General features: G+C 47.2%; 1 protein-coding gene across 1 annotated transcript; it reads right to left on the reverse strand.

Moving 5' to 3' along the window:
• Positions 1-2,024: 2,024 nt before the first annotated feature.
• On the reverse strand, positions 2,025-22,758 carry LOC141027235 (uncharacterized; the record flags this gene model as incomplete). Its single annotated transcript, XM_073504217.1, has 2 exons — positions 2,025-2,193; positions 22,196-22,758. Coding segments are annotated over 2 exons (732 nt in total), but the record flags the coding sequence as incomplete, so codon positions are not given.
• Positions 22,759-23,911: the final 1,153 nt, after the last annotated feature.

Below are 23,911 nucleotides of genomic sequence, written 5' to 3' on the forward strand. Positions count from 1 at the left end.
CCTAGCAGGCGTTCCAGTCCAATCCGGTGCGCGCCGCTCAGTCCCTGACGTCATGAAGGCTTCGGCTGATACCACGACGCCGAGTGCCCATAACTGTTCCCGCGTAGTTGGTTAGTGCGTATAGGCTAGTGGCCAGACTCAGATCAAATACCAAGAACTCGTTAAACGTGTTATTTTAAAGTAACCGCGAACGCCGACCAGGTCCAGGCCCACCTCTCTCCTAGGTGGTCTCAACCTGCCCTGTCGCTCCGCCACAAAGTAACAGTCGGGGGCCGTCGGGAACCCAGGCCCACCTCTACCGGGATGGAGCCACCTGCCCCTTCAGCCCCCATCTCCGAACAATATCATAAGTAATGTAACAGTATAAAGTATATAGCATATGCCCGTGATCACCTCCCGAAGTGATCGGCCCAGTAGTATAGCATGACAGACGGCAGGAGTGTAGGGCCACTGATGGAACACTAGCTCCTATACTAAGCATTAGGATAGCAGGTAGGGGTAACAATTGTAGCAACAATGACAGGCTATGCAGCAGAATAAGATTAAACGAAAGCAGTAACATGCTACACTACTATAATGCAAGCAGAAGAGAGAAGGAATAGGCGATATCTGGTGATCAAGGGGGGGCTTGCCTGGTTGCTCTGGCAAGGAGGGGTCGTCAACACAGTAGTCGATCTGGGTAGCAGCAGCGGCGGTCTCGAGGTCTACCGAAGAAGAAGACGGGGGAAGAAACAGTAAATACGGAGCACACAAGGCATCACAACCGGGAAAGTATCCCCGGTGTTTCGCGTTTTCGCACAGATGAACCCGAGGCGGAAAGTTGCATGTTCGCTATGCTAGGGATGTGTGGCGGACGAACGGGCTACGTATTCGGATTCGTCTCGTCGTTTTGAGCAACTTTCATGTACAAAGTTTTTTTATCCGAGTTACAGTTTATTTTACATGATTTTCTAAAGTTTAATGTTTTCTTGGATTTATTATTAATTCGAATAAAAAACAGAATATACTTTTCTTTACACCTAGCAGCAGCTAGCCACAGAGGATGACATGTGGGGTCATGCTCAAAGTCAACAATTCAGTCAGCAGTTCACTGGGTCAAGGTTGACTTGTCAAACTGGCTTGTGGGACCCAGCTGTCATGGACACATGTAAATTAACAGTTTAATTAATTTACAGATTAGGTGGGGCCACAAATCATTGAGGTTTACTGGGGGTTTAGTGTTATTTAATTAGACCGGGGGGGTTAGTGTAAAGTGGTGTTTTAACCCCCCCCCCCACTAATTAGTAGGGCCGGCCAGGCAGAGAGCCTATGGCCTCGCCGGCTGGGTACGGGACAGGGAGGAGCTAGCGTCCTGGCCGGAGGCAGGCTCCGGCGGGCCGGTCGGCAGCGGGCGGTGCAGCGCAGCGGCGGCGGCCGGAGGCGGACGCGAGGCCAGGCGGGGCGTGGGTGAAAGGAGCGCTCGCGCTGCGGGCAGAGGCAACAGAGGGGAGGCTCTGTCTGGTGCGGGGAGGAAGGTAATGACGGGGGGGGAGGACGCGACCAGCGAGCGAGGACGAGGCTCGGCGGGCGGTGGCGGGCGCGGGTGGGCGATGCAAGCGGCGCGTGACGGCCACGGGTCGGAGCCGGCGAGCGAGCTGTGGTCAGCGGGCAGCGCGGGAGGGACGACCATGCACGGGCGGGCGGTACGCGGCACGCACGCAGGTCGCCAGGTCCGGCGGGGGAGCGCGGCGGAGCGACTAGGGGGTAACTGGAGCTTGCGGGCGCGCGCGGGGGAGCTCGGGTGAGCGGGCGGAGCGTGGCAGTGACCGAGCTCGACCGAGCTAGGGGTCATGGCCGTAGGGCATGGAGCAGAGGTTCGAGGAAACGAATGGCATCACCGCGAGATCCTAGGCACGCCCACGTGCTTGGCCAGCCAGGAGGAGGCGACGACAGCAAGTGCATCGGCGGCGACGAACAACGGTGGCGATGGTAGCGATAGTAGGAGACGGAGGACGAGTTCAGGGGAGGGGGAAACGAGTGGAAGCTCACTGCGGAGGCACACGGTGGCCCGATGAAAGCTTAGTAGCAGCAGAACGACGACAATCGTCGATGGCGTGACGGTGGCCGAAGGTAGAAGACGTCGTCGATCCCTGCATTGAGGCGATCTCCTGCTCGAGCTGCTCCTCGGAGTCGTTGTAGACGGAGCGCAAGCAGCTACTGGAGAGGTCTCAGCCGATGAGGTGGACGATGGACACGAGGACGACGATGGACATGGCGGGCGGAGCTCGGGCGTGTGCGGGAGAGGAAGAAAACGACGCTGGGGAAAGGGGGTGGACGATTAGGGTTCGTCGAGGGCGTCGGGATGGTCTTATAGACGGCGGGGAGGTAGCCGATGGACGGCGCGTGCACCCTGCCGGCTATGGAGCCGGTGGATGGCCGCCACGCCCTCTGTCTGTACAGGGGAAGGGGATGAGTGGGGAAAGGTGGGTTGGGCCTTTCCCAGCCCACATGGGCCTAGTGTACTGTATATTAGGTCATTTACTTTTCCTCTACTATTTTTCTTATTTCTGCTACTATTTTGTATTATTTTGGGATACTAAAAGAGTTTTGTTTATTATAATACTTGCCACCTAAAACATGCACAATAGTGTGTTGTTGCACAAAAAGTTCCAGAGCATTTGGTAGTGTTTAAATATTATTAGAAATTTAAAAGGTTATTTAAATTACTGCGGTTCCACTGTTTTGGTTGCTAGGGTAAATTTTGGGAAATCACTAATGTTGGTTTTATTTTTATAATAGCTTTGGGAATTTTTGCAATATTCTAGACACTTTTGTTTTGCTGTTTGGACAATTAATGTTTTGAATTTATATAAAAAATGAAATTGGGGTTGAAATATTTCTTAATTGTTTTTCTTAGGGCATAATGATGGTGACCTGGCATCATTAGTAGAGGGTTATTGTAGTTTAATTATCTGGGCGTCACAGACGACAACCTTCCGATCTATGCCGGGAGGACCGGCGGTGTACTGGTGGTCGATGCCGACTACCTTGTCCTTGTCTCGTGCAAGCAACTGCTCAACGATGTTGATGTAGTCGTCCACCACGGCCGGGTCGATGGTGTACACCACCGAGAGATCCGTCTCCCTCGCGTGAGTCTCCACTCTATGCTCGCCGAACTCCATTGGAGCGCCGCTGGACATCCCCTCTCTATGTGTCATCGTGGGTGTGCTTGTTGTGTTATGGGGCACGATCGAAAGGTTGAAGAGACTAAGGTTATAATGCCGTAGGAATTAAAGGGGAAGCCGGACGGCCAGGAATATCGGCAGGTCCTGATGGCAGTTCAAATTTGCAGCGCGTAACTCCGTCGTGCCGCATGTAACTGCATCGCGTGGCAACGTGTGCGGCACAACCGCATGCATATGGGGCCCCGGACCTGATTGTGCGCAAGCCCAACCGCTGGCAGAGCGTGCACGGAGGGACGCGAGAAGAGCGCTCCGCGGTCGCCTCAACGGCGAGCAACCATATATATATATATAGCAGTTGAACGCGCAAGGAAAAGCTGTCCACAAGCCGAGCGCGCGGACGGACGCGAGCAGAGCACGCCGCGGCGCCTAACGGCGAGCACAGCGCGCTACGGCGCCTAACGGCAAGCAGAGCTTGCCGAGGGACGCGACCAAAGGCCGGCACAGTGATACGTGGCAAATAAGACGAACTGTGCGAGCGATGTCAGAGACATCAAGCACGAATCAGATTAGAGTTGCGGGTGCGATATGTGGCATACAGTTGATCCATCCGAGCTGTTTGTGATGGAATAAGCCGTGTGTGTTGCGGGCAAACGCTTGTTGGTATATCACCTTAAATTTAACCAAAAAAGTGTTAATGCATGTTACAAAAATTGTATAGCTGGAAACTATGTTCAAACACGACTCCAACGATATAATCTTTGGCGACATGCATTCATATTTTATTAGTTAAATCCTACTTATAAACCAGGACGGGGGTATAGTAGGTAATCAAATCACTAACAGTTTTTTTTGTATTAACCGTATATGTACGTGTCCTTTCTTCCTCCTCTCGCACGTCTTGTCACCCCCTTGCCGCAGACGGCTTACAACGCAAGCTTGCGCAGCACGCGGTGGCGTTCTTTTGGCCAAACGGTGGCTCGTAGTGGCGCCAATGAATCGTCGGTCAGCCCGTTCCCGCGCAACCTTGCAGGTTCCCGCACAAGCTTCCCGCCCGACTCGGTGAAATCCCCCAAAATCCCAATGCTTACCGGCCTGCTATAAAAACCCTCACGGCCGGCGAGTCCTGCATCGCATTTTCCCCTCCCTCCCTGTAGCTTATCTCGTCTGCTTCTCCCACAATTGCCAATGGCACTGGTCAGTCGTCGTCGCTCAGCCACTCCGCCGTCATCAGAGGACAGCTCCAGTTGGGAGGCTACACCTTGGCGGTGGCGCAGCCCCCGGCGTAGTGTAGTGCGCGTGGCGTCCCTTTTGGGTGTGCGCGGAACACCCACCACACGCTCCGCCGCTGTTGCCCGTCGGCAGCTGGTGCCGGCCGCCATTGCCGCCGCACCACCGTCGTAAGCCAGGGCCATCTCCCACTCCGCCGCCGCGGCCCGAAGGTGGGAGGTGGCCGTTGTGGCCGCCACCCCACTGCCGGCCACCGTGGCCATCACCCGCTCCGCCGCCGCGGCCTGAAGGCGGGAGGTGGCCGTCGTGGCCGCCACTCCACTGCTGGCCATCGTGGCCATCACCCGCTCCGCCACCTCTGTGCGAAGGAGGGAGGTGGTGGTCGTGGCCTCCACCCCATCGTCGGCCGCCGTGGCCGCCAGCCCACCGTCGACCGCCGGGATCATCACCCGCTCCGCCACCACCGCCCAAAGGAGGGAGGCGGAGCTGGAGGCCCACACATGCGTCAGCGACCTTGCACGCTACATCGAGTTCCTGTGGGAGGAGGAGGAGCGCCTCGTCGAGCACGCAAAGAGCCTTGCCGCAGCCGTGGCTGCAGCACACACCGACGCAGAGGCAAGGATTCAGGAGATCTACGAGCAGTTCGGCCGCTTCGAGAGGGATCGTCTGGAGCGGCAGTGGGCGTTCGAGCTGGTGAGCGTCGTTGAACGTGCAGCAGCGGCAGGTACCATATTGCATTTCTCCAGCTCGTCGGTAGGCTCCTCCTCCTCTGCTGCCTCTTACTGAGCACACTCGGCAGAGGAGAGGCTGCCGGAAGTAGCACAAAGCCCCTCCGTGGTAGTAGTAGCATTTAGGGGCTATTTTGTTCAGTTCGTCTGACTATAGATGTGTGGTCGAACTGTACAACGTACTTAAAATTGGCTAGTATATATAGTTGAACTAGCTATTTCAGTACGTGGTTGGCAACAATTGGGGAAAAGTTTGGTCGGTTCAGCTATCGAGTTGAACAGTTTGTATAAATTAAGAACGACTGCTTAATCTATGAATGAAATCTATGCTTAATTACTGAATTTTAGTTGCAAAAATTAGATAGTGCTAGTGATTTCTAGCTGCATATTTGGACAAGTGGCAGTGTTACAAGGATTGACAAATGGCAACGTAGATCAACAAATGTAAATCTTCCCAGTTTGACAAATGGCAACATACCCAATATGACAGATGCAAATCTTACCAAATTGTTTTTACGTGGTTGCACATGGGTCATCCAAAACAACCGTTTGCGTTGAAGGGATGCACAAACCTGCGCTGTGGATTTTCCCTCGACTTAAGGGGGGAGAATATAGCTCTCACTGTGCATACGGGGGTTCTATCTAAAACGTTTCCGATCAAGAGCTGCATAAATCCTGCTTGGCAAATTTTCTCTTGGCTTCCTGGGGAAGCTGTCGTTTGCGAAGAGTGTTTTATATTTAAAAACCATATTAAGCTGCGGCTTGGGCGCCATTAATGTAGAGGATGCGAGCAAGGAGGGCAGCCATGGAAGTTAAAGGGATCGCTTCCCGGTGAGCCTGCGCGGGGTACAGCTCGCACGCTTCCCGTTGAGCCTCCGCATTCTAGTACAGCTCGCATGCCTTCCGTTTAGTAAAGCACTCAAGCACCTGTCCACACGGCACCTCCTAGCCATTAAAAGAGTGAGGCGTGGCGTCACGTGAATGGTTAACAAAACACACACAATTTAAATTATGCAAAACGTTTGAGATGTTACAGTGGCAGCTATTTGTTTCAAAATGCCTTTGTTGGCTGTTATTCGAGTGCACCTTCTCTCAAAATGGACACGAAAAATACCACAAACATGTCGGGTGCCATTCCATTATAGCATGCCAAGTTTCATGAATTTCAGACGAGTTTTGGATTTCTAGAATTTAAAAACAAAGTATCTCAATGTTTTGCCGGCAATCAACAATGCCCTGGTGTTTGAAATTCATTGCCATTTCTTGCATGGGACCTAAGCATTCCCCGAAGGACATAGCTTTGCTTTTTCAACCAATTTATATGTACTAGAGCTTGTGCATGTAGTTCAAATTTGAATTATGCACATGAAATGCCTAGAAAACCCAGTTAATGTATAAAAATGTCCAAACGAACCCCGAAAAATTCCAAAAGTAAACACAACACTCCTGTTGTTCTATGTTGACACTAGAAAAAATTTGAAAGCAATAAGAGGCAAGGATATCGTTTCATCCCCAGAGGTGGCACGTTCCCTACCGAAACCATCACGCTTGTTGTGAGAAGCTAAGGTTTGTGAGAAGCTTATACCCAAACCTGCCCCAAATGGGACAAAAATTTTACCACGGCATGTTGATGCTGCTCCATGATAGCATGCCAAGTTTCAAGGTTTCAGACAAGTTTTGGATTTACTAGAATTTAAAAGCCAGGTATCTCAATGTTTCGGCCGAGTGACGGTGGCAGGGTGTTAGAAATTCATTCCCATTTATTGCATGGGACCTAAGCATGCAACCAAGCACACATATTTGTTTTTTCAACCAGTTTTTATGCACTGGAGAATGTGCATGTAGTTCAAATTTAAATTATGCACATAAAATGCCTGGAAAACCCAGCTAATGAATAAAAATGTCCAAGCGAACCCCAAAAATTCAAAATTGAACACAACGCTCATGTTGTTCTATGTTGACACTCGATTTTTTTTGAAAGCAATAAGAGGCAATGGATATCGTTTCGTCCCCAAAGGTGGCACGTTCACTACCGAAACCATCACGCTTGTTGTGAGAAGCTCTAGTTTGTGAGAAGCTTATAGCCAAACCTGCCCCAAATGGGAAAAAATTTACCACGGCATGTTGATGCCGCTCCATGATAGCATGCCAAGTTTCATGAATTGTAGCCGAGTTTTGGATTTACTAGAATTTAAAAACCAGGTATCTCAATGTTTGCGGCCGAGTGACGGTGGCAGGGTGTTTGAAATTCATTCCCATTTCTTGCATGGGACCTAAGCATGCAACCAAGGACACTTATTTGATTTTTCAACCAGTTTATATGCACTGGAAAATGTGCATGTAGTTCAAATTTGAATTATGCACATAAAATGCCTCGAAAACCCAGTTAATGAATAAAAATGTCCAAACGAACCCCGAAAAATTCAAAATTCAACACAACGCTCCTGTTGTTCTATGTTGACACTCGAAATTTTTTGAAAGCAATAAGAGGCAACGGATATCGTTTCGTCCCCGAAGGTGGCACGTTCCCTACCGAAACCATCATGCTTGTTGTGAGAAGCTCTGGTTTGTGAGAAGCTTATAGCCAAACCTGCCCCAAATGGGACAAAAATTTTACCACGACATGTTGATGCCGCTCCATGATAGCATGCCAAGTTTCATGAATTTGAAACGAGTTATGGATTTACTAGAATTTAAAAACCAGGTATCTCAATGTTTGCGGCCGAGTGACGGTGGCAGGGTGTTTGAAATTCATTCCCATTTCTTGCATGGGACCTAAGCATGCAACCAAGGACACATATTTGATTTTTCAACTAGTTTATATGCACTGGAGCATGTGCATGTAGTTCAAATTTGAATTATGCGCATAAAATACCTGGGAAACTCAGTTAATGTATAAAAATGTCCAAATGAACCCCGAAAAATTCCAAAACTGAACACAACACTCCTGTTGTTCTATGTCGACACTCGAATTTTTTTGAAAGCAATGTCCCCAAAGGTGGCACGTAAGCTGTGGTTTGTGAGAAGCTCTAGTTTTACTACAAAAAATACACTTCCGTGATGATACGTGTTTGTCAAGTAGGTCACGTTTTCTGTAATGCATGTACATCCATGACAAATTTATGACAGAATCAAGATTGCCATACCTGTGCTGTCGTAGAAGTGTTCCATGACATTACCAAAATTATCATCACGGAAGTGTCCACTTCCATGACGATAAATCGCACGTCGCAGAAGTGCTTTCGTCAAGGGTGACCGACACGTGGCATCCACCGTAACGGAACACCGTTAAGCTATCGGGTCCGGTTTTTGATCCGATAACCCGTTAACAGCCGGGACCAATGGGAAAATTCCACGTGTAAAATTCTGATTGGCTGGAGGGTACACCTGTCAGCTCGTCAGTGGGCCAGATGTCGCCCGTCCATTGGAGGAAACATGCCTACGATACGTCGACATGTGGCTAGGCCCAACAGAGGCCCATATAGGTTAAAAAGGCCGGCCCAGTCAAAGGCCCATAGTACTTACTCAGGTACTAGTGGGCCAGCCCAATAAGGGCCTGCTTAATAAAGGCCCATTTACGGCCCGAAGCCATATCTGGACCGTTAATTGTTCGCCGAATATTTGGGCCCATTTACGGCCCGAAGCCAGATCTGGCCCGTTAATTGTTCGCTGAATATTTGGGCCCAATTACAGCCTAATGACTTTCGGCCTGTTAGAGGCCTGATGTAGACATGGGCCCATTTCAGCCCGGTGTGACTTTCGGCCTGGGAATGGCCCGTGCTGCCCATGGGCCATATATGGTCCGACGGGACATCGGGCCCACTAGCGGCCCGTGATAAAGGTGGCAACAGTTAAGCCCAACGTGACATTGGGCCTGTTAAAGGCCTGTCGCATAATTTGGCCCGTTGATGTTTGTACTAAGCTTTCGGCCTCTTAAAGGCCCGTGATATCAGTGGGCCAACTAAGGCCTGAGATATGTTTCGGCCTGGTAACTGCCCGTGATATAACTGTGCCCAAAAAGGCCCGGTCTACATTTCAGCTTGCTGAAGGCCCGTCGACGACTAGTGAAAATTGAGGCCCAACATGCATTTCGGCCTGCTAAAGGCCCATGGTTTCATCTAGGCCGTAATAGGCCAGTACAATATTCAGCCTGTTAATGGCCCAACGCTACCTGGGCCAAACTAAGCTAGGTCCACAAAAGGCCCAACTAAAATATAGGCCGGTGTAAGTTGTGGGCCTCGCTCAAAGTGTGAAGGCCCCAATCATTCGGGCAAAAGAAAGATGGAGGCCAGCCCAATTGTGGCCCGCTAAACACCAGGCCTGTTAGAGGCGAATGTTTCGGCCCGATCGACTACATCTGATTTTTTTTTCAGATAGCGAATGATGGCAGTAACTAGAAGGAATTAAGAACAAACCTACTCTATACAATAAAGAAATTACGGCATGGTAACTAAGAATAAACCTACACTATACAATAAAGGATTTATGGTATATTACATCCACTCGGCATCGAAGTTCGCCACTAGTGATCATAAAGCGCAACGAAGAAGCAGATTACAAAAACTGGGCACCATTGCAGCGTAACAAAATAATACTGAACCGAGACCACTTCCAAGACAGTTTAAGAAAGGTTAGCCTTGCGCGGGAACTGCTGCGCAAGCTCCTGAGCAAGGCTGTGAGACCGGCCTAGCATGTTGGTCATAGCTTCCAGGTGTAGCTGTTTAGCGATGAGGTTCTCATTGGTGTTCTCCGCAATCTTTCTTAGAGATAGGGCTTCAAGTCGAAGTTGAGTTGCAGAATGCCTTTCTGCTAGAACTTGGGACTGAAGAAGTCGAACTGATTCAGACAACGAATTCTAGGAGCTTGTCTGACTGCTAGTCTCAAGTAACTTGAACACTACATCAAGACAAGACTTTGGGGTTGTCTCGCTATCTTCAAGATGTTTTGCCTTCTTTGCTGCAATATATGTTGGGTTTGTCTCAGAGCCTTCAGCAGACTTGTGCATGCCATCAGGCATATCACCCTGAAACAAAGCAGAGAGATGACAGGTTTTGCACGTGTATAAACAAAGGTCATAACTGTGCTGTCAATTCCATCCAACTTCAAATTAGAAAATAAAGAGTAAGTTCAAAATATCAATAGCATAATTTGGCATTGTTCATAATGCGGGGAGCTTCACCACACTACTGGGTTACCATGTCAACATAACAAGCATAGATGAAGGGCAAAGAAAATCATTGTATCTATTTTGGTTAATGTGCATGGCATGTTGTTCATATCATCAGCCACATCAGTAAGATAAAACAGGAGATGACAAGGTGCAAACGTGGGCTGCTTCACCACACACTGGATTATAGATCCACAAAAACAAGCATACATATAGGGAGTATTGAGTAAAGTGCATGTTATAAATAAGGAATTTGGTTTTACAAGTAAAACTTAGAACTTACGGTTCTTGCGAACATGCATTTTGGTAGAAACAGCAAACTAAACAGCAGAAAACGATAGGGGGTATGAGCAAATTAAACAACAATTGAGGATAAAGGCTTTAGAAGGACTGACTTACATTAACAGTTAACACCGGCTTTATAATGCCCTTCTCCATGTCAAGGGAAGGATAACTCAAGAATTTCAGCACAGAATCTTCTTCATAAGCATTGCATGTACTCTACATTTTGTAGAGAGTAACTATAGATATGATAATACTGGAAGGGATAAAGGATAATGAAGATAAGATGCAGATTGATGCTACATAATCAACTACCAATCCCTGGAAGTACAAGCGTTACAGGACAAAATGTACTGACAAGAGCAATGGGCTACACTTCTGCACTAGCATTGTCTGTGTATTCTACTTTTTGGTAAGATTAAATATAGATCTGATCTTTTTTAGTAAATGGTGGGCGAGGGAGATATGATGCAGAATGCTACACAATGAACCAATCCCTCTTCCCATAATACAAGAGTGTTTTGAACACTGGTGTACTGTACAAAACGTTCTTATATTATGGGACATCGGGAGTAGCTGTTAATCTAAGTACAGTGATAGACGACGTTCAGTCCTTACAAGAGGACTACAGAGCTAAACCTCTTCAAAAGCATTGGGTTGATTCTAAATTTATGTAAGAGTCCATACAGATCTTATAAAGTCCACCAAATGGACGATAATGAGGCTAACATGTGCAGTGATGCTACATAATCAAACATCTATGAAAGTAAGTATGGTCATACAGGGCAAGAGGTACTCACAAGAGCAATGTAGTGTGCAGTATAGTTGCGAGATTCTGTGATCCCTTGAGAATGAATGTTCTTCTGCTAACAGTTTTCGTACAAGTGATACGTTAAGGCAAATGCAGATATGTAGTTCAAATTGTGATGTGATATCATAGACAGTACCTTACGCTGCAGCCGTGACCAATGTGTAAAAAGATTATTCCAGTCACCGTCGGATAAATGTAGCACCGGAGACTTTACAGAAATTTCGTTTAGAGGCTTGCCATTGAAGTGCGCTTGCCTCAGGTAGGAACGATACTTCATCAACGAGTGCTTGAAAAGCGCAACCAACCCTTGTTCGTCTTCACAATCCAGTTTAGTCCTCGCCTATTTAAAAGAATGAAATCTTGTGTCTTCTGTCAGCAGAAACATATGCAGTAATGACCATGAATAAGATTAGTACATTACTTACGCGTAAGTTGCGGAGGAAGGCTGGAATTGTTCTGTGTCTGCGGTATAATCTTTCCATGAAGGAAAGATGCGCACAAAGTTCCCGACAACAATATAAGCTTTGTCTTCTAAACTGGGAAGAAATGGAACAGGGGTCCTATTTGCTGCAATTGGGGCTCTCTCTGGTTCGAAAAGGGATTTGGCAACTGGATTTGGTGTACTATTTGCTGGAATGGGGGTTTTGCGTCGTAGAGCTGGTGCTATGTCAACTGGCATAATCATAATGTTTGCTGCAGTTGGGGTCTGCTGAGTTGGGGCATCAGAAATGACCACTGTAGTAGGGCTAGAGTCTGCTAGAGTTGGGGTGTTTTGTGGGTCAGGTGATATTGCAACTACACCTAATGGGCTATTTGATTTATCAGGTGCCACTACCTTTTCCAAATACTTTGCTTGTGCTCCTCCACGATCAGCAATCGCCCTCTTCCTTTTGAACGTCTGATACACAAGAACATCATTTGAATGGATAAATATGGTATGATGACACAGGTGTCAGCTCCGTGTTGGCACAGGTGTCACTCATCCAATGGGCGAGATGCGCCTATGATATGTTAACACGTGGACCGGCCGAAAAGTGGCCCATAAAGTTTAAATGGGCCGGCCCAACTAAAGGCCCACAAGATTTTGCGAACCATAATGGGCCGGCCCAGCTAAAGGCCCACAAGATTTTGCGAGCCATAATGGGCTGGCCCAGGTAAAGGCCCACAAGATTTTTGCGGGCCATAATGGGCCGGCCCAGGTGAAGGCTCACAAGATTTTTGTGGACCATAATGGGCCGGCCCAGCTAAAGGCCCACAAGATTTCGCCGACATTAATGGGCCGGCCCAGCTGTAGGCCCACAAGAGTTTGAGGACCCTAGTAGGCCGGCCCGTTAACTGGCTGCCATGTTCTGGGCCAAATGCCGGCCCATATTTGATCCGGTCCATTAATGGCCTGCCACGTTCCGGGCCTAATAATGGCCCATATGAGATCCGGCCCGTTAAAAGCCTACCACGTTCTGGGCCAAATTACGGCCCAGATCAGGTCCGACCCTTTAAGAGGATTGGGCTAAATTATGGCCCATATCAGATTCGGCCCGTCAACTGGACGCTATGCTTTTGGGCCCACTTGCTAAAGGCCCATTTAGTAATTCGGCCTGATATTAGTTTCGGCCTGTTAAGGGCCCGTTTAACATTTCGGCCCTATATTAATTTTGGCCTGTTAAAAGCCCGTCATATAGTTGGGCCTAATTACGGCCTGGTTTGCATCCGGCCTGCTCGCAGCCGATAATCTGATTGGGCCAAACAAGGACCGAGACAATTTTGGCCTGTTATAAGCCCATGATTTGATTGGCACGTTCATGGGCCGGGGCCTATTTCGGCCTGCTGCTGGCCCATGAGCTGTTCGGCACGTTTCAGGCCCAACCTACTTTTCAGCGTCCTAAAGGTCCATTGAGTTTTCTTGGGAAAATAGGGCCGGCAGTTTACTCAGCCTATTAAAGGCCCGAATCTACTAGTGGGCCAGTTTACATTTAGGCCTGTTAACGTACCAAGATGACGGGGCCCATGATGCGGATCATACATGGTGATTTGCATGACGGCCCGATTATGTACCGTAATTTTACGGTTTGTCCGGTTTACTGCACCGACATGATATATATACAGTAAAATAACTGCAGCATCATGAATAAGAAAAAAACCTAGACTATACAATAAAAAATTTATGGCATATTACATCCACTGGGCATCAAAGTTCGCCACTATGACAATAAAGCACAAGCAGACAGCAGATTACATACACTGGGCATCAAAGATCGCCACCAGTGCAACTAAACATGCCGACAAAATAATATACAAAGCCAACAGCACTTCAATAGAGTTCAAGAAAGGTTAGCCCTGCTCGGGAGCTGCAGCGGAAGCAGCTGAGCAAGCTGGTGAGACTGCACTTGTTTGACACTTATATCCTCCTCACTCTGAAAGATAAACAAGCAGACAGATGACATGTTTTGCACATATAAGTATCAGTGCTGACAATTCATCACATTTCTTACAGACGAATAAAGTGACACAGTTTAAAATAGCATTAACACAATATGGTACTGTTCAGGTCAAGACATGGCAGGAAATGACATTGTGAAGGAGTTGGCAGCTTCACGACACCACTGGATTACAGATCAAGAACTCATAAGTATCAATGGTTAGTGTGCTGTCAATTTATCCCATTTTAGATTGGCAAAAGAAGATCACTTGCTCTGTATAGTTTAATTTACATGGTATGAAGAAGGAACTTGGTTGTACATCTGAAAACTTAAATTGAGAAGGACAAACTTTTGTTTATGAACTACATAATAAACTTTAAACATGCAATTTAATGCAAACACCAAAAATAAACAGTTGTTGCAGTCATGCCTAACCAAATATACACAACAAAGTTTGAAGTCTTGAGAAGGACAAACCTACATTATTGGTGAAGGCAGGCTCTATAAAGTCCTTGTCCATGCCGACGGGGGGGGGGGGCAATTCAATAAGTTTAGCACATAATCTTCTTCATAAGCATTGCCTTTATTCTACATTTTGTTAAGAGTAAATATAGATGTGACAATATAAGAAAAAATGGAGAATATTTAAGATAAGATGAAGAGTGATGCTACATAACCGAGTAGCTATAAATGTAAGTACAGTGATACAGGCAGAAGGTACAACCAAGAGCAATGCAGAGCTAAACTTCTTCAGTACCATCGGTGTTATCCAACCTTATGGTAAGAGTAAATATAGATCTTATGTGTAGAAAATGGAGGGCAAAGGAAAATAAGCTGCAGAGTGATGGTAGATGAACAACTACCTGTCAATATAAGTACATTGATAAAGGACAGCAGGTACTTACAAGAACAATGCAGAGCTAAAAAATTTCATTGGCATTGGATATATTCTACACTAATGTAACCATTCATACAGATTAGATAATTTGGAGCGAACAATTGATAAGCAAGCTATCATGCATACTGCTGTCACATAATGAACCAGGTATGTATGCAAGTACAGTGATACAGGGCAACTGGTACTAACAAGAGCAAAGCAGCGGGCAGCATATTTGCGATATCCTATCGTTCTTTTCAAACCGGAATTCTTTTTTGAGCAGATTTCCTGCAAAAAAGATCCGTAAGGCACATGCGGAAAAGTAGAAGTTCAAATTGTCATGTGATATCATCCTCAGAACGAGACCAGTGCATAACAAGGTTTTTCCATTCAATGTCTTCTAAATTTAGCACAGGAGACTTCACCAGAAATTCGTTTATAGAGTTGCCATCAAAGTGTGATTTCCTCAGGTAACACCAATACTGCTGCAATGCTTCCTTGAAAAGCGCAAGCAAGCTTTGCTCGTCATGACTATCCAGATTGACCCTCGCCTACTTACAACAATGTAATGTAAATCATTGATGTGTTCAATCAGCAGAAAACAGGAAAATAATCACCATGAATAATAGCACTTACACGTAAGTGGGACAAGAAGATTTGAAAATGGTGTTTGTCTTCACTGTAATCTTCCCATGATGGGAATATATGCACGTAGTCCCTAACAACATTGAAAGCATTGTCTTTTAAACTGGGAATAACTGGAATGGGGTTCCAATATGCAGGAATTGGCTGTCTCTGCAGTTGGGATAGGTCTTCGGCCGGTGGACTTGCTGTACTTTTTGCTGGAGTGGGATTTTTCGGTGGTACGGCTGGTGCTATGGTAACTGAAATCGGCATACGTTTTGCTGGAGTGCAGGTCCTGTGTGGTGTGGCTAGTGGTGTGGCCAGTGAAGTATGGGTACAGTCTGCTGGAGTTGGTCCTACGTTTTGTGTCACTGGTTGTACAACCAATGTAAGTGGGGTGTTGTCTGATTTCTCCGGCACAACCACGTTTTTCAAGGACTTTGCTGGTGCTCCTTCAGGTTCGGCAATCACCCTCTTCCTTTTTGATGTCTGATGCACAAGAACAGCATTTGAGTGAGAAAACATGGTATGATGACAGATGGAATATGTATTGATAATGGATGGGCATGGCATCTCGACATATATGATGAGTAAACTAAGCAGATGGCGGTGCAACAAAGTAGAAGAAATGCAAGACAACATATGCAAGACACGTGCAATCAATAAAACCTTGCCAAATTAGAACAGGCACCTTGATGAATGAACAGGACAGGCCATCTGCCTTTGACTCCTCGAGGTTAGAATAGTCATTAGGATCATATTTTGAACAAGAATCAACAGGTGGGGAGCGTATGAGTTTCATTGCATCCAGAATGGCACTCAATGCCTTGGTGCCAATTTTGTAAGTCATTGCGGTGTTTAGCTTTAAGAGTGGACTGCTGCTAGTGCGACACAAAGCAGCTACACAGATCATAGTGTAGATATAACGGGAAAACTGTAAGCATCAGAGTAAAATTAGCAAAGTGGAACTTGCTGGAATATATGTGCTAGTATTGCCGGTATGGCTAGAAAGGCTTCGGATACCAGCTCTCTTCAACTGAAGGTGTGGTACTGTTAATATCAGTGTAACTCTCAAAGGCGACACAGCTCCCCGCATTTCCTTGCTATTCTTATAGGATTCAAGTGGGCAGGCCACTACAAATCCTATTCCCATGTTTACAAAATCCTACGAATCAAAGAGGCTCGAAGAGTTCAAAGTGTCCATACCAACCGACCGTATAGACCTCTACACTGCAAATGTCCCTGCTCATCTTCACTACAAGGAACATAATGTACTACTATCATACTCCCTCCGTTCCAAAATATAAGTCTTGGTAGAGATTTCCACTATGGATCACATACAGATGTATCCAGATACATTTTAGAGTGTAGATTCACTCATTTTGCTCCATATGTAGTCCATGGTGGAATCTATACAAAGACTTGTATTTAGGAACGGAGAGAGTACTTATTAAAGAAGAACGAAAGAGGAACATGCTAAAGAAGAGCAAGCAGATTTTGGATAATAAAATGTTCGTTGCGCAATGCCCACACATGATGAACCAGAGCGCATTAAGAAAGCAACTCCCTGCTGTCTCTTTATATGTGGTGCACGTGCTTTTTCGAAAGTAAAGTTGGAACATTAGCTGACCAATTAAATGTTATCTGTTTTAGTATATCAGCATCATATCAGATTCGTACTTGATGGATTCAGGAGCGGTGCTAAGCAGGTATGATGATGGTACTGAATATAAAGGCATGTCTGCATGCAAGTCGCGTGACTTTTGTCATTTGGGTCAGTCGACCATTTCAGGCGGTTGGATGAAGATCCGACGTCTCCTAACCCTTCTTCGTCCTCGTCTCTGATTCTTCCCATACAGAACACCGCACGGGCCGCCGGCCGGACCACCGGCCCCCACCGCCTGTGTTCCTCCGCCACCCCCACCCCCACCCCCGCCCCCACCCGCGTCGAGTTTTCTTCGTTCGGCGAGGCCCGACCATCGCCCCCCCACAACCAAAGTCCCCACCGGAGCCCCTTCGTTCACACCGGTGAACTCCGGCGAGCTCTGAAAAATCGACTGACCCAATTTTGAAATTTAGTGTACTGTCATTTAACTAGTGTGGAATATAAAAGGGGAAAACCATAAGCATTGGGAGTATAGTGTTGAGCGTGCCATGGCGGATCTGAAGGTGCAAACCGGACAAAGGCAACTTCGCAACCAATGTTTTCTCTCAACTAGCAAGTAAGTGATGGACAAGAAATCAGAGTAAAGCAGTGGCGATCTATTTTCTTGCTGCGATAAATAAGTTGAGCAGATACGAAAGAGTACCGCCTCTGGTGCGGCGCCGTGTATGCATCTGCTGAGAATTTGACGTTGCTGCGGTAGCGATGGCTGTCGGCAGCGTGGAAGGAGATCTAGGAGGGTAGACGGTGGCGGCAGGGCGCGGTGGATGAGACGGTCATTGGAGCGGCGCCGGCAAGGTGGACGACGGCGGGGATGAAGCGAGAGGACGGGATGCAAGGATCCCGGTCCGAAGCCGTGGATGAGAGAGGTCGATTTCTTGTAATGGACGGCGGCGCCAGGGTATCAGCTCCGGCATGGTGGAGGAGGACGGCGGTGGATGGGGTGGCGGACGGAGGAGGCTGGGGTGGAGAGGGTGTTTTGGCGCCCACGGAGTACGAATGGGGAAATGGAAGTGGGGAGGAAGGGGGGAACCATGTCTTCAGGGCGCGCTTGTCTCCAATGCAAGGAAATTTACAAACTTAGCCCCTGTTTCAAATTTCCTACATCACAGCAATATTAGTCGGTTGGGGATAGGACGGTAATCTTGCATACACCGAATATTTGCCGACGAGAGTTTGTTTTTGGCGCCCACCGTGTATGAATCGGGGAGGCAGTTGATTTCGGCCGAGGACACACTGTGTTTTGGCGCCCACCATGTATACAACATTTTTTATATATACTTTCAAAAGCACAACAAATAATTCTGCTCCTTTATATGTATAATATGATTTACAAATACAATGATCTCAAAATCATAAGGTTGAATTCAAAAAATTAAACCAAATTATGTTCTACTAAAATGTATGGATCAGTAATATCTACATATTAAATAACATAGATGCACGTGAATTCATATGAGTATGCATGTTTGATAGATCAATTTTGGTTCGAGCATGGATTACATGTATCATCATCTCGAATTCAAATATTTGAATCCCTTTTATTTTCACTCCTTTCATGCCCATCTCTCTCGCATGCATGCTCCTTCATGTAGCTATCACTCTCTTTTCTCCAGCTCACCCGCACACTCACTTCATGTTTCTCCTATCCTCGCAAACATGGTCTCTCGACGTCTCCCTTGAGAAGTGTCACACTCTCGCTATCATTATACATTACACAGTTTTCATTATCTCTCACGTCTCTACCGTTCTCTCGTATCACTAGGTACCTAAGCTTTCTTTTTCACCGCCACACACACAGTCTCCACTCGTGTTTCACTTTGTCTTTCTCTCTATGGGATTCTCTCACACACCCTATATGTCTCTAGATATGAATCATACCACTAAAATTACTCTCTCTCTCTCTCTCTTGTAGACACAACATTTGTTCCGGTCTCCTTTTCGTCTCCATCCCAGACATACATTATTCATTTGTTTACCGATCAGACAAACTCCCCCCCTCTCTCACACACACACATCCCGACTACCGTCTCTCTCTCACACACACAAAACTCTCGCTTTCGCACCCCCGGCTCGTATTTCTCTCACAAACATTTATCGACTAGCCTCTAGATAGGTTTATACACCCGCACACTCGTGCTTCCACTATCGCATACATGTCTCTCTCCCGCTCCTTGTATCTATGTAGATTTTTCTTCCCTTCTTGAGACACGCCCTCTCGATCATGCACACACACACACTATCCCCTCATTTTAAGCTGATACCTCTCGCACACACACTCTTTGTGTCTTTGTCACACATGCACTCCGTCCTCCTCCTCTCCCCCCTCTCTCTCACACACATGGGCTTTTTGCAACAACTAGCAAGATGCCCATGCGTTGCACGGAACATCAAGATGCATTTGTATGAGTAGTTTATCTTGTGGGAGAAAAGGATTAACAAGGGAAGACCTTATTTGCAAGTGTGGAGAGGGGTGTGGGTATCTTTTTGCAAAATTGCCATAGTTTCCTTCTTATCCGTCAGATATAGATCGGACGGCCTATATTGCAGGATGGCAGGCACACGATCATCACCGACTATGCTTTTTATAAGAGTAGGGATAAAAACATAGTTGGTGATGATGGTGGGCCTGCCATCCTGCAATATGGGTTGTCCAATTTATATCTGACGGATAGGAATGAAACTATGGCAATTTACCCGCACTCCTCTCCACATTTGCAGATAAGGCCTTCCCTCGTTCATCCTTTTCTCCCACAAGATCTTGATGTTCCGTGCAACACACATGCATCTTGCTAGTATACATATTTCAAAACTAGACTTTTTTCTATCAAATCGGTGAATATGTATTAATCTACTCAGATCGTGTGGCAACGCATTGGCACATTGCTAGTAGTTATTATAATTTTTTGGACACCAGACAAATGGTGGAGTACATATACGAAGAGAAGAGGCGCACGCACGCAGTCGGCCTCTCACTCTCTCGCACACATGAGTGTTACGTAAAGGCAACGTTAACAAATAAACCCTAAAACCCGAGGTGCACGATTGCTGCATTCGTGGGTACCGGGTACGTGGTGGAGCGCACCTTTGTAGGAATAGTCAGCTCGCATGATAATTTGATCCATAGGAGTTGATGGTCGGGACCACAGGTGAACGACTTGGAGGCGGTGGCTCGCCAGCTGCCATAGATCGAGTAGCCACGTTTAAAATATCATTTTTTAGCGGGGTTAAGAGTTCCGATTTTCAATGGCGCGTTATAAGTACTAAGTAGTTTTTAGAACGATTGGTATGGTGCGAAAATGGAATTCATAGTACTACGTACCTCCTTGGCGTATGGTTGTATAGGTTTATGTTGCGAGATGTTGAACCTGGTAGTTCTAGGGCAAATAATATGTTTAGATTTAGATGTTGGTTTTCAGTAATGAAAATCGGAAGGGGGAAACCCTTCTTTGATTAAAAAAACTACTACCTCCGTTCTGGTTTACTAGTCCCCATCGTATTTTGGGTCAAAGTTTGTCCACGAATTTTACTTGTAAAATGTGAATGGAAAACGAGATTTTGTTATACACAAACAAAAAAGGACTGGAGGGAGTGATTGCTCTGACACGGACGCGACCTCTCATAGCGCAGGCATTGAACCTGCGCGCGGGCCAAGAGGGCCCCACTCGCTGCAGGCTCGGCTGAACACGCCTCCTCGCTGCATGCAACCGGCTTCAGACTGCCCCACCTGCCTTCATTGAATCCACGCGTGTGCCGGCAACACGTCCTTCCGCGAGCCGGTCGGCATTTTAGAACACAAAAAATGACCAAAATATAATTAATTACGCATGGTCTTGCCTTGTTGTGCTTGCACTGGTAGCAGGAATTAGAGGTTTTTCTTTATTCAAAACTCTCCTCAATTTTTTTTGGCTTTGAAGTGAATCATGGTTGTGGACATTATGTATGAATGTGGAGATATCTGTGAACATGAGTTTGATGTGGAAGTTGAACTTGGAATGTCGGGCTTGCGCGTGAACTATACCATGTCCAATGCTTCATTTGTTATTGTTTGGAAAGTAATTGCTGTTATTACATGACCCAAAAAAAATATTTTGTGCCACATCAGTAGATGCATGGACATCACAACAGGCATGCTGACTGGATAAACATTTGAACCTAGCTACTATGAAGGAAATTTTGTATTGACAACAGTTTTAGATAGCAGGAGACGCCTAGCCTGCTCTGCCTCTGCTAGCTTATTTCTGGCTTCTTCCATCTCTTCTTTGGCATGGGTGAAGAGAGCATCTGATTGCTCTTTTCGCTTCTTCAGGAACTCAGCTACATTCTCAAGGGCTGCTGCATGCTTTCTTTCAACCTTTACTAGAGCCACGAGGACACGGACAGCTGATGACTCCACCTGGCTTGTGTGTAATCCAGCATCATCTGGGAATTTGCACCTTGTGTCTAATCCAGCATCATTAGGGAACTGGCACCTTCTGTGTAATCCAGCCTCATTCTGGAAACATGATCTCGAGGTTGACCATACTTCCCTCCTCGCAGGAACTGCATCCTGACATGAAGTTACTTCTCTTTTAGATAATTACTCAAAGCAACCCAGATCCATTAGGTAGAAGCCAGATAAATAGAACTGGGAGAAGTGAATTCAAAAGGAAAAAATATAAAAACAGACTACAAGGTGAGAACACCCACTTCCTACATCAAGCTAAAAATGAAAGCATTAGGACGATTAAGACTCTTCTTATGACACATCGAAGAACACGAGGCTTAAGAGAAACAGAAGCTACAACATATACACATCAAAGAACATGAGGCTAAACGAAAGTAATTGAAAGGGTGTTACTTACCAAAGCTCATTTTACAGGTTCGGTGCAACTCCTCTTTAACTTGCCATGCTCCTTGAAGATGTCCCCAATATCCCGTGTTTGGTCTTCATTGCTCCTCTGCATGTTCGCACTCGTGGTTTTAAAATCTCAACATGGCAAGAAAAATATACTACTAGTAATACTCGCGCATCTTGTGGGCAACATTAAAGCACTCGTCTGCCATGTTAGACCATCTCCAACAGAATTGCAATGCGCGGCGCTTTAAAAAAGCGTTTACAGTGCTGAGATCGAGAAGTAGAGATAGAGAGTAGAGGATAGTTCTCAGCATAGATAGATAAAAAATAGATTATTCAACTACTCCTCGTCGTTCGACTCCTCCTCGGTGATGTCCTCCTCCGACGCCTGACTATACGCTTGAAGATCCCGATCGTCGTCGGATTCCCAGGGCGACGCTGCTCCTAGCCTCATGTTGAATTGAGCGTCCGCTTTTCGCCGACGCTTGTCCTCGCGATAGGCGGCTCGCTCCGCCCTCCTCTTATCCCTCTCCACCCTCCTTTGCTCGTAGAAATCGCGCTCGTTGATGATGTCCTGCGGGAAGCGTTGGCGCCATAGCGCCATGGCATCCTCATCCATCTCGGCGATGCCGAGACAGTGCTCCCGCCTCCGGTTGTCGCGACGATCCTCGTCGGTGATAAGCCGCGGCAGAGGCGCGAGCTCCTGTGCCCGCTCCCGCGTCGGCACGTTGGGGAAGTTCAATGTTCTATGAGGCCACCGGAGGCGCCACGCCGCCGCGTCATACGCACGGGCGGCCTCGTTGGCGGTGTCGAAATTGCCGAGGCCGAGGCGCATCCCGCGGAACCGGATCTTGGTGGAGAAGCCGCCGGAGGGGCGCGCGCGGACGCCGCGGTATCCCCAAGTTTCCCGGTGACGTGGCGGCGAGGCGAGAAAGAGCGGGGAGAGAGCGGTGGCGAGGCACAGAGTGGGGAGAGAGCGGTGGCAAGGCACAAAGCGGTGGGAGGGCGTTGGATTTTATAAAGCGCGCCGGACGCCGCGCGCCAAAACTAGCACACGCCCGGCCGCTTTTTCCCGCGCGTGCGCAATCCTTTCCCGACGTCTCTGCTATCTCTACTCTCTTCTCTACTGTTATATTTAATATTTATCTCTACTTCTCTACTCTCTATTTATTCTCTCTACTTTTTCCCTACTCTTATAAAAAACAGAGTTGGTGATGATGGTGTTCCTGCCATCCTGCAATATAGGCCATCCGATTTATATCCGACGGATAGGAAGGAAATTGTGGCAATTTTGCAAAAAGATACCCACACATCTCTCCGCATTTGCAAATAAGGCATTCCTTCGTTCATCCTTTTCTCCCACAAGTTAAACTACTCATACAAATGCATCTTGATGCGTGCAACGCATGGGCATCTTGCCACTTCTAAAAAACTATCCATCATTTGCCACACTACTGGTTGCAGATGAAATACCTACCTAAGCATAGCACGATACATGAGCGACGCACAATTACAAGCTGATATTCTGTTGGACAATGGAGGCTATAACCAATTACTTTTGCGGGAACAATAGCACCCAGGAAATTTGAAGGGTAGGTATGAATAAAATTGGAACTATACATGTACTGCTAAGTGATTCAATACACACATCACCAATCGAGGAGGAGAACGATGGTCGCGGCGGCCTCTGTGAGTCATGGTCGGCAACAGGGGTCAGTTCATTGTCCACGACAGTGGTGCTTCTGTGCTTGGCGTCGGCTTCCGGGAAGCAAATCCGAGACCGTGGAAGACAGTGCCGGGGAAGAGGCTCCATGTACGACAATGACGGTGGACCGGCTCCAGTGCGGCATACGAGGTCGTCGATCAGGCAGATGCGCTGCGGTGGACGAGTGCGCCGATGTAGAAGGGGAGGAGCACGAAGGCTGCGGTGCCGCGGAGAAGTCTATTTTGCTGTGGGGATAGAAAATGGGGAGCATTCAGGTATACTACTCTGGGTGCCGGGGTGGGGTTGGTTGGGTAGGGTGAACCTGAAGTTACGAAAACAGCCCCCTACCAACCGTCACCCGTAGGCCTGTTCTGAAGGCTATGATGGTAACTTCCCACTGCTCGAATCA

This window comes from Aegilops tauschii, chromosome 7, assembly GCF_002575655.3.
Source record: "Aegilops tauschii subsp. strangulata cultivar AL8/78 chromosome 7, Aet v6.0, whole genome shotgun sequence".
NCBI classification, from domain to species: domain Eukaryota; kingdom Viridiplantae; phylum Streptophyta; class Magnoliopsida; order Poales; family Poaceae; genus Aegilops; species Aegilops tauschii.